We start from the raw sequence: 11,321 nt of genomic DNA, 5'->3' as shown, positions 1-11,321 counted from the left end.
GGGAAAGCAGGAACGAATAACCCCCAAACTTGGGTGAGGGCGGGCCTGGGGCCGGGAGAACCCCCAGGGAGCCACTCCAGTGCCGGGTCACCGGGTTCAAGGTCTGAGGTTTTCCTGCATCCTCCGAGGCCACCGGCTCAGCAGTCCTGGGCATGAGGCTGGCCCTGCACCCAGGCAGGCCTGTCCTGGCCCCCTCCCGTCAACCCTCCCCACCACCCAGGGCCTCAGGACGCACAGCGCAGTGCTCTGGCCTGGCACCCCCAAGCACCCACTCCCATGGCATGAGGGCTGCAACTCACACCCCCCACGGCCTGATTTCTTTTGCCTCTCCCCCCACCTCCTCTGCAGCCCACCCCACCCTGCCTCTGACTTCATACAATCCATGGCTTGGACCCTTTCACTCCACCCCCAAGCTCTCTTAAGATGGTCATCAGCTTTCTGCCAGCCCCTCTGCCGCGGAGCACTTTGGGCCCTAGCGCCCAGTTTCTCATACCCGCAGTCTGATTTCCTTTCTTCTCGTGACATAGGAAGATCTTCCTCTAATACTTGATGTCTTCAAGACCCTGGCTGACTTCATTCTACCTCGGCCTGAGTGTCTGGCCTTCTCGGCCCCCCAGTTAAGTGCTATCTGCTCCATGTCCCAGGGGTGACCCCTTGAGCCCTGAGGATGGCATCTGGGGAGAAGCTGCAGGGTGTAGCAGGCCGCCGAGAGCCAGAAGCAGCCAAGCAGGGATGTTGGAGCAGAGGAGGGACAGTTGGTTCTGCGGTCCCGAGGTTGACCTCCGCCCCTGGCCCCCAGTTTCCCTGGGCTGCCCCGCTGACCCTCTGGATCAGCCTGGACCAGGACTGAAACCAGAGGTGAATATTCCTGCCATCTTAGAAAGACCTCAGAGATCAGGCCTCAGACCGGATGGGGGAAGGGAGGCATAGAGAGACCCCAGATTGGACCCCACCTTACAGAGCACGGGCCCTGGCCCTCAAGGCACGGAGGGGACCAGGCTAACAGGGGCACCAACCTCTGCGCCCTCCGATCCCTTTCCACCGGCCACAGGGCCACAGGCTGGACCACCCTGCTTGAGGGGGGAGCTGGGACAGTGTTTATGCAACTGTGGGGAGGCCACAGCCCGGCTGGCAGGGCTGCCCGCTCAGCACCAGCACTGACTCAGCAGAGCCCCCCAGCACATACACACTTCGACACGCATGCCAACAGACACGGACATGCACACACACAGAGGTACACACACTCGTGCAAATGCACAGACCAGCGGCACGCACATATACAGGTATGCACGCCGGCAGCTCACGCACCCACAGATGCACTCACACGCAGAGACACACACAGGCCCGCCTGTGGGCACGTGCACCCGCAAACACACGGGGACACACAAAAATGTGCATTCCACCCAGCAGAGGTGGGGGACGAGGGATGCGGAGTGAGGAAACCGCTCACCCCTGCAGCCGAGTGGCACCCTCGGGGTCCCTCCACCCATCCATTCTGACACCTGGACCTACAGCCAGTGACCTGAGCCCAGGAACGACGGCCCCCCTGGGATCAGCACAGCCATATACAACAGGTACAAGGCCCCAGAGGGGCCACGTAACCGTGGCTGGGACAGAGACCTATTCCAAGTGGAGTAGAGCCCCAACAAGTGGGGCCAACCCGCCCCAGCCCGAGCTTATCAGACACAACAGCCCCCACGTACCCCGACCGGCCACCTCCAGCCTTTCCCCCTCTTCCTCCGCAGTCCGCAGAGGATGACTGGCCAGTCTGGGCTGCAGAGTGTCTTGGGGGAATGTGTGGGATTCCGCCTCCCTTCCGGGAACCAAGGGAGCCTGGGAGCACTGCCGGACCATCCTGAAAACCAGAGCAGGGACAAGCATCCTTGAGAGAGCACATATCCCCGGGGATCCAGGACATACGTGAACTTGGAGGCAGGGTCCCTTCTTGCCTGGAGATGACAGGACAGGTGCAACCCCCTGCCTGCAGGACTCCCGCCCAGGGTGGGCATCCCCAGAAAGAGAAGGCTGGGACCTCCCGGTCCCATGTGGCCCCTGGGGACTTTTGACAGGGAGCTCAGCCGTTCCAGGAAGGAAGTGGCTGGGGCAGGCAGGAATGGGGAGGGGGGAAGGGGGCAGGCAGGAAGTGGGGGGACTGCCCAGAAGGTTATCAGTCCCTCACGAGGCTCCCCGCCCTGATTGGGACCAAAGGGAGGTCCTGCTTTCCTGTGGGGGCCCCCAGCCCCAGTTGTCCAGGGAGGCTGGCCAGAGTCCAGCAAGGCCACACGTGCCTCTGTTCCCTGCCCAACCAGCCAGCGGGACTCTGCACCATAACGAGCAGACCCCGCAGTCCCTCACCTGCCGCCCCGAAGGGTATCTGGGGCTGGAGTGGACTGTGTGGAGACAAGGAAAGGAACCAGAAGGCCTCAAAAGCCTCAAAATCGGCCCAAGATGTTGCTAAGACTGGTTTCAAAGGGACTTGCAATCTGACCGCTTCTCATCTCCACTGGGCCAAGCTCGCATCTGCTTCTCTCTCCCGCACCCTCCTGCCTCGTCCCCCTGCTTCTGCTTGTGCCCCCCAGTCTACTCTCCCTCCACCTGGAGGCCAGAGTGATGCCGGATAAAGAGTCTCCCCCCAGCACATGCCAAAGCCCTTGCCGTGGCCACAGGCCCTCGGTCACCTCTGGGACTCAGGCCCTGCCACCTCCCCATGGCGCTGTCTGCCCCCATCTCAGCGGCCTTTGTGCCCCCAGAAGGAATGTCTTCCCTCGATGCCCACCCAGATGCCTAGAGCAGATGCTAAAGTGCCCCATACGAACGAACGTTCCAGCCTGCCTAGGAGGCCCTGCCCCAACCGGTGAAGACCCGAGGAGCTGGAGAGTCTGGTTTCCTCATCCTCTCAGCAGGACAAGTCTCCTGGAGGTGCCCAACGGGGCCAGGCCCCCCTGTCCACAGTGCTCTCTGCTCCCGAGCCCCCGTGGAGACTTCCTTCCCTTCCAGTGGCTCTCCCATGCTCCCTGGGGTCACCTCCTGGGGAGACGACTTGCATTCCAGCTCAGTCTCAGCCCTGCTTCTGGGGAAGTGCAGCTAAGACACTCCATCTCTCGTCTCTCGCTTATTTCTCTGCTTTAACAGCTCCCCACTCGCCCCTGCCCTCCAGCTCCCTACCACCACCATTCTACTTTCTGCCTCTATGAATTCGATGACCCAAGGTACCTCCTTTAAGTGGAGTCACACTGTATCGTCTGGGTCTGGCCTATTTCATTTGGCATAATATCCTCAAAGTCCATCCATGTTGTAGCAAGTGTCAGAATGTCCTTCCTTACTCGGGGCTGGAGAATGGGCCGTTGTGTAGAACACATTTTGTTTATCCATTTATCCGTCGATGCGCACTTGGCTTTTTCCACCCTGGGGCTCTATCAACAGGGGGTTATGAGTATCTCTCTGTCCCTGCTTTCAATTCTTTTGGGAAGGTACTCAGAAATGGAATTGCTGAATCGTATGGGAACGTGTTTTAAATTTTGTGACAACCCTCCATAGCGTTTTCCGCACCATTTTTGGCGGCTGCCCCATTTTGCGTTCCCACCGACAGCACCCACGGGCTCCGATTTCTCCACATTCTCACAACCCTTGTTACTCCCTGTTTCTTGAATAAAAGCCCTCCTAATTGGGTGTGAAGTGGGATCTCCTGGCGCTTTGGATTTGCATTGCCCTAACTAGTGATATCGAACATCTACACACATGCTAATTGGCCATTTGTAGATCTGCTTTGGAGAAATGTCTATTCAAGTCTTCTGCCCGTTTTTAAATTGGGTTGTCTATTATTTTGCTGTAGACTTGCAGGAGTCCTTTATATATTCTGGGTATTACCTCCTCCCTTTTTAAGTCTTTTGCCTGACTATTACCTTCTCCGATCATCCCTGGCCTCCTGATTTAACACGTCAGCCCCTCCCAGCTCTTACACACACGCGCACGCCCGGCCTCTCCCCTACTTGGGTCCCTCCTCAGCCTTTATCGCTTGCTGACACGCTGTGTGGGTGGTGATTTGTCAGGTCTTTGTGAGCTCCGTGAGGGCAGAGGTTTTGACTGTTTTCTCCACTCGGGGTTCGCAGGGCTAGGACAGGGCCTGGCACTCAGTCGGTGCTCCAGAGACTCAGACACAATGAAAGGAAGATGAGACAGCCTCCTGCAGACACACTCACACCCCTGGCGTATACAACCTCACACACATTGCTGGCACACGCCCCCCACACACTCTCAGACTCACGATCCCGACATGCTCGCGGGCAGGCCCCCACACCACGCCAATGCCCACAGGCAGCCCGAGCTGTGCTCGTCTTCAAACCCACTCGCGCAGGCTCCCCTCCCACGCAGACACGCTCGCGTGCACCCTGATGGAGCTGCCCTGACCTGGGTCCTCCTGGCCTGCAGGCCGATTCCTACCCTGTGTGGCCCACTCCCCATTCTGAGCCCTTGATCTCCCCCACACCCCCTGTCCCTAGGGCCCACAGCCTCTCTTGCATGGTGGGTCACCTCCTCCAGGAAGCCCCTCTCACTCTCCCCACTGGGCTCCAAGGGGAGGGGAGGGCCTCCCCCCGACCCCCGCAATGAGCAGAGTGTGGGCAATGGGGCAGGGATTTGCGGGACGTGTATGTACCTCCTTCTGTCATTTCAGGGACTGCACACTTTTCTGCTGAGAAGCCCGGGGCTAGGGAACCCACTGGGGACCCCGGATACTGCCCCAGTAAAGCCTCTTCCTCTGGCCTACAGCCACACCACAGGCACAGTGCCTCAGTTTCCTCATCTGAGCCAGTCGGGAGTCTAAGGCCCCTTCAATTCTGACAGCCTGGGGACAAAGTTAGCTCCCACCCTGCCATTCATTCCCAGGGTGACTCAGGTAAGGCCATTCTCTGCTCTGGGCCTCAGTTTTCCCACCTGTGACATGGGCAGCCTTGAGCCAATGCCCCATGGATCCCTGATTGCTGGTGGTGCCACCACCTGAAGGGAGAAGGGGAGGACAAGAGCAAGGGAGGGGCACCCAGCCCTCTTCCAGCTCAGCCCTGCTCTTACCCCAGTGTCCTGGTGGGCAGGCTCAGAGGGTTTGGGATAGTTTTGAGGGGGAGCAAGGAGGCAGGATTTCAGCATGACTCCCCTCATTTTGTCCAGGGCTCACCATGTGGGGCTCATAGATTTTACAGAAATCAACCAAAGGGCCACAGAGGGGAAAGAAGGAAGGAGAGAGGGAAGGGAAGCAAGGAAGGGAGGGAGGAAGGAAGGAAGGAAGGAAAGAAGGAAGGAAGGAAGGAAGGAAGAAGGAAGGAAGGAAGGGAAGAAGGAAGGAGGGAAAGAAAGAAGGAAGGAAAAAGGAAGGAAAGATGCCATTTATTCGTGAGGCCCAAGGGGTGAGGACAGAGATGCACAGCTCATAGGGGGAGATGACAGGCACCCAGAGGTCTGCAGGGCCGGTGGAGGGGGCTGCTGTAGGGGTCTCGATGCGCTCCCCTCCTCCCCGCAACTCCAGGTGGCTGGCGTCAGCACCATGAGTGGGAGATGAACCATCCCCAGCATGGGCTCTCCCTGAGAGTAAAGGTGGGCACGGGTTACAGTGGATGGGATGGGGCGAGACAGCGGGGCGTCAACTGAGAGCTGGAGTCAGTGGAGATGGGGAGGTGGCAATGCGGGATCTGGAAGCTGGGGCGTGAGGGGACAACAGCTGAGGTCGGCGGAGGCCGCAAAGGTGGCAGCAGGTTTGGAAAGGAGTGGAGGTCTCACCTGGGACGAGAGGTTCAGCTGGCCATGATGTGCTTCACAAAGGCTGCAAAGAAGGGCAGAGCAAGTGGCAGGGGTTGAGCACCGGGTGGCCACGGGCAGGAGCCCAGGGTCCCAGTGCCCCCCCCAGCCGCCAGCTTGCCGAGCGAGCGCACCTTCATAGTTGATGCAGCCATTGGAGTCTTCCTGCCCCGCCATCAGTTTCTCCACCTCATCTTCTGTCAGCCTCTCACCTGGCCCGGGAGGCTGAGTCAGCACCGCGGGAAGGGTACGAAGTGGGGGGGGGGGTAGCACAGAGCCCCTCTGGACGGTGGGATGCCTCCCTAGTACTCCCACGCCTCACTTTGGCACAGCCATCCCAGCTCAAGGCCTTGGCCATCACCCCCATTTCTGAGACCAGGAGAATCAATGACAAGTCAAAAAGGGGGGGACCTGGGGTGCAGGACTGGTGCACCCTCCGAGCCTGGGCTCTGTCCATAAGAGTACCAGCTTGGTGTTCAAGTCCCCAGCACACACTGTCCCCTTTTTTCGGCAGGCTGCTGGGGACCCCTTCCATCAAGAGGAGGCCAGGCCCGCCATGTCCCTGGAAGCAGTCCCTCGGGGCAGCCTTTTGAGGTTAGAGGAAGGGCCCATGGGGCGGAGCTGAGGGCCTTGGGGGATGATGGTGGAGGAGACAAGGAGACAACAACTCTGTTCTCCAGACAAGTCTGCCACTTTCCTGCCTCTGGGTATTGCGTGCTGCACTGGTCCCCCACTGGAATGGGGGGTGACCTCCTACCCCCAGCCACACACACACAAAACCCCAGAGACCAGCCCAGGGCCAGACACACAGTAGGAGTTCAGTTAATGTCTGGTGCAGGGAAAAGTTGCTTTGAGCAGATATAGTAGGTGCTCAATAAACATTTCTGTACGAAAATCTCCTTTGAGAAGGGGGTCAGTCAGCCATATGATGGGGTCAGGATGCTCAAGAGGCAGGCCCCTTACCTACTGGGCCACTTCGTTGCTCTGTCCTGGAATCTGACCTTGAGACCATGAACACCAGGACTGAACCGGTCCTGCTGGATGCACACACTGCCCCCCGCCCCCCGATCCTGTCCCCAGAGCTGTCCTCATCCCCATTCGTTTCCGTGAGCTGCACCAACACACTTTCTTTGTCCCTACCTAAACTTCTAAACTCCCCACATCTCTGTCACCTGCCATGGAGGCCCCTTGACCATGTCACTCTGTCCTTTTCACAGATCAGATACGGGCTCAGGGGGTGACAAAGGGGTCTTGCCCAGGATGCCCCCCAAAAGGAGGAGTGGGGGTGAGGAGAAGGGGGCCCTCACCTAGTGTGGCCAGCACGTGGCGAAGCTCGGCGCCCATGACCGTGCCATTGCCCTCCTTGTCGAAGACCCGCAGCCCCTCCACAAAGTCCTCGTAGGTGCCCGTGTCCTTGTTCTTGGAGATGTGCTGGAGCATGGGCAGGAAGGTGTCGAAGTCCATCATCTTGGTGTTGAGCTCTGGGGAGGTACGGCCGCTCTGAGGGGCAGGACGGGCACAGCCTTCCCCCCGGGGCGGCAGAGTACAGAGCTACTGCCCTCACACAGTTCCAAAGCACTCTACACCAGCTGGCCATTTACAAACCACATCCCCATCAAGGGCACTCTACAGTCAAGCGAGACATGCAACATTTACGTAACCGTTTGCTGTTCACAGGGACAGTTTGCTGCTGGTTTTCTTATAGACCCCACCCTCACCACCACCGGGGATTGCTCAGGAGCAGTGGGGCCAATCAGAGACCTTCCCTGGGACTTTGCAACCTGTGGAGGGGGCCTCGGTCCCACGCCTCCCTGGGGCAAAGCTGGCAACCCTCTTGTGGCAGAAGTGGCGAGGGAGTCTGGCCCTGAATGCCAGAGAGACGCGGCGGAGACCAGGAGGTGGTCACTGAGGCTGGGTGGCGAATGAGCATGGTGCGGGATGGTTCCGCAAACTCACTGCTTGTTACCGTCTCAGCAAGGTCTGAGACCTGCGTCTGTATGCACGAACGCATACCAACCTTCCTGCTTTGGTCTCCCTAGGACACGGAGCACCTCGGCCTGTGTAGGGTTCTGGCCCAGCGCCCGCAGGACGTCCCCGCACTGCCCGTACGTGATCTTCATCTCACACTTGGGCGTGCGGTCAAACAGCGTGAAGGCTTCCTTGAACTCTGCCGGGAGAGGGTGTGAACTGTGGACACTCCCAGAGTCCGCCCCACTCACCCCACAATGGCCAGACTCTCAGACTGGGGGCCCCGGGTCCAACCCTGCAGCCCCTGGCCTCAAGATCCTCACTTACCTTCAATCTGCTCCGGTGTAAACTCGATCTGAAAGGAGACCGCAAAGATTCTGAGTGCCTGGCTCAGAGGGTGGGGCCAGATCTCCACCTGCACGCTCCATGGACACAGCCCAGGCCTCAACCTCTTGGCTGCCCCATGTGTCCCCCTGGCTCTCCCCATCGGGCTGGCCAGTGAAAGCCAGGAGGCTTTGCCAGGAGGCTGGCAATCTCCCCCTGCCAGCATCCCAGCTTCTGCCCCCATGACCTCCTGCCATCTACCTTGGCACCTTCCTGCCTCCTCACCCCTCCCGGCCTGTGCGAGCTGAGGGCCTTGGGTCCGCGTGTGCCCAGACCCTGATGGCTGGTGGGCCACATCTGGGGAAGGGCTAGAAGGCTGGCCTGGTGCCCTGAGTCCCCAGCCCAGGGTAGCCCACCTGATGTCCTTGGTCCTGGATGGATGTGTCTGAAGCCAGCAGATCTGACCAGGCTGGCTTTGCCACCCCCCAGCAAGCCTGGGGCTTGGTGGGCAAGGCTGTCCACATGAGTGAGCGTGGGTTTCTGTCAGCATGAGAGCATATCCATAGGAGTGTGTGCGTGTGCACGCACCCACACCTGTGTGTGTATGTGTGTAAGATGTACCTGTGGGTGTTCACACACGTGTGTGTCTGCAAGTGTTTACATATGCTTGCCCCTCACAGAGATCTCAAGGCTGGGCGCTGTCACTCACATGGTCCTGCCTACACCTGGGTCTTACACACCCCATCCACAAGCCCCGGGCAGCCCCCACCCCAGCACAGCCTGGGGACACGGTGGTGGTGTTGAGTGTTCACTGAGGCCACATCAGAGAGCCACCTGAGGTCAGGAGGCCTCCTGGGACCTGGTTTCCCCCTCCTCACCGGATACCAGGTCTATTTTTATCACTGCAGTCACTCGCCCCAAGGTCAAGGTCGCAGGAGGGAAAGGAGCTTGGGAGAGAGGGCATGCCTGGCACGTCTCCCACTGCCACTTCCTGGGAGCCCCACCAACCTCCAGGGCACACCTCGGTGCAGAGGGATATCCTGCCCGGCCACCTTGCCATGCTCGTCCCTTTTGGCTCTGGGACTCAACCCCATGTTGGAAGAACAAGTTGTTGCTCCTGGCCCCTGAGAGCTCTCTCACCACCAGGAAGCCTGCTGAGATTAGACTCCTGAGCCTCCTGGCAAAGCCTCCTGCCTTTCACTGGCCAGCCCGACGAGGAGAGCCAGGGGGACACATGACGGGCTTCACTGTGCCCTCCCCTCACAGGGGAGTCTGTCAGCCAGTGAGACTGAACCAGGCCACCAGGGGACCCGCGGGACACAAGCTTAGACCCTGGGGGTGGTTGGGGGCTCAGAGAGCCAACTCCAGGGACCACTTTCCCTGAACAGTTCCCAGGAGCCTGCAAGGAGGGCTTCTTGTCCCATGTCACATCTGAGGAAGCCACGAGCAGGGAACAGGATGGAGCAAATTTGGGATTGGAACTCATGTCTTGAGGGACAAGGTAGGCCCCCCCCAGGAAGGGATCACAAAGATAGTTCTGTGCAGTCGGGCTGCAGTCTGGCTGGACAGGCAGGAGCCGTGAGGAGCTGGGAGGGCTCCACAAGGCCCCTCAGCCAGCAGCCAGGACAGCAGTGACCGGTGGCCAGCCAAGAACAGGGAGCAGGCAGGACACACGGTGCGTGCCACTCTGCAAATGTCACGGGAGTCATGGCTCTTCCTCCAAGTTTAGGCTCGGAGAAAGACTTCCTAAGTGGGGACGGGCTCTGGGTCCACTGGTCACAGCCCCAAGACCAATTTCCTGAGTGAACTACTCAACCTGTGCCTCAGTTTCCCTACCTAAAAGCTGAGGCCCAACCAGCTCTGGGGCTCAGCTGCCCTGGTAGGGGTGAGTGTGACCTAGCCTGGGCAGGGGCCTCACTTCCCCATGCCCCCCACCCTGGCCACCCCGGGGGGCTTGGCATGGACCTGACACCCCACAGTGGAACAAGGAAGATCTCTATCTGGCTGCAGGGGCTGGGGTCCGGGCGGCTCCAGGATTCCCCAAGAATGTGAGGTCCAGGGAGAAGGGCAAGGGACAGTTTCCAAAACCACCCAAAGACTTTCCCTTCAGTAGCCCTGGGGGAGTCCTGCCTGATGTCTGACCACCAGCCCTCCTGCTGCAGCCCTCCTGATGCCTGAAGCCCCCCCCTCCCAGGGGCTTGTCTGACCTCTGCACAGACGCTTCCAACCTCAGCCCAGCCCTCGCTTTCTGGGTAGGTCCACTCCAGGATCCACTTACCTGCCCTGTCTTTCCTGCTGAAACCCAGCCCCCACACCCACCTTGATTTTGGAGGCATCAAACTCAGGTTCCTTGGGGGGCTCGGGCGCAGGCGCAGGCGCAGGTGCAGGCGCCGGAGCGGGAGCGGGAGCTGCCTTGGAGGCTGCCTTGTCGTCCTTCTTGGGGTCTGGCTTTTTGGGGGCCATGGAAGCTGTAAGCACGGAGAGGGACAGGGACAGAAGGAAGCAGAGAGCAGGGTAGGTGAGGCTCCGGGGCCTGGCCTTTATCCTGTCTGGACACCTCCTGACCCCAGCCCCACCCCCGCAGCGCACAATAGGGACAGGGCCATAAAAGGACATTGGCTAAGCTCAGGGGCTATTTTGGGGCCCAGGGAGGGCATTGTTCAGGCTCAGGAATGGGTGGGGGAGAGGGAGGGCTCTCATTCCTCCCAATCACCTGTTGGGGAGGGGGAGGGGGAGCAGAGGACTGAGGCCACGGCTCAACGCACACTCACCCTCCAATGCACACGCACGCATAGGCACAGCAACCCTCAGCAGGTGATAAATTGAACAGGACCAGAGGCTGGACCAAGCACGTGCTGTGGTGCGCCAGGACTGTGATTACCCAAGGGCACCTCCTGAGTTAAACTTCCCGGCTGTGCATCGAGTTCCCACGTGTCTGGGTCCATGGCAGGGGAGGGGGACTCTGCATATGTCTGTTTATCTACGGCGAGAGCATCTGTGTGTATCAGCGTACTGTCTAGGTGTCTTTGCATGTGGGGGGGGTCCTTGTGTGCTTCATCTGTGTGTCTGGGGGCGACGGCCCATGCCTGTCTGTGTGTCGGCTCGGCGGGTCTGCGTCTGGGTGTTTATACGCTTTATACGCACGCACGTGTCTGTGTGTGTCTCCGTGCCTCCGTGCGTGTGTCTGTGAGTGCCGTTTCCGTGTGTTTGCAGCTGGGTGTTTATATGTATCTGTGTGTGAG

The 11,321-nt window shown here is 59.7% G+C and overlaps 1 protein-coding gene across 1 annotated transcript; it reads right to left on the bottom strand.

Moving 5' to 3' along the window:
- Positions 1-5,764: 5,764 nt before the first annotated feature.
- On the bottom strand, positions 5,765-10,608 carry MYL3 (myosin light chain 3). The gene is made up of 6 exons (XM_021687071.2): positions 10,399-10,608; positions 8,083-8,110; positions 7,805-7,954; positions 7,095-7,268; positions 5,922-5,999; positions 5,765-5,812 (listed from the first exon to the last, which is right to left on the bottom strand). Exons 1-6 carry the CDS (start codon positions 10,540-10,542, stop codon positions 5,784-5,786), a joined length of 603 nt encoding a protein of 200 aa, XP_021542746.1. The 5' UTR covers positions 10,543-10,608; the 3' UTR covers positions 5,765-5,783.
- Between the last annotated feature and the right edge of the window lie 713 nt (positions 10,609-11,321).

Source organism: Neomonachus schauinslandi, chromosome 1 (assembly GCF_002201575.2).
Source record: "Neomonachus schauinslandi chromosome 1, ASM220157v2, whole genome shotgun sequence".
NCBI classification, from domain to species: domain Eukaryota; kingdom Metazoa; phylum Chordata; class Mammalia; order Carnivora; family Phocidae; genus Neomonachus; species Neomonachus schauinslandi.
This window is presented reverse-complemented; position numbering and strand designations above follow the sequence as displayed.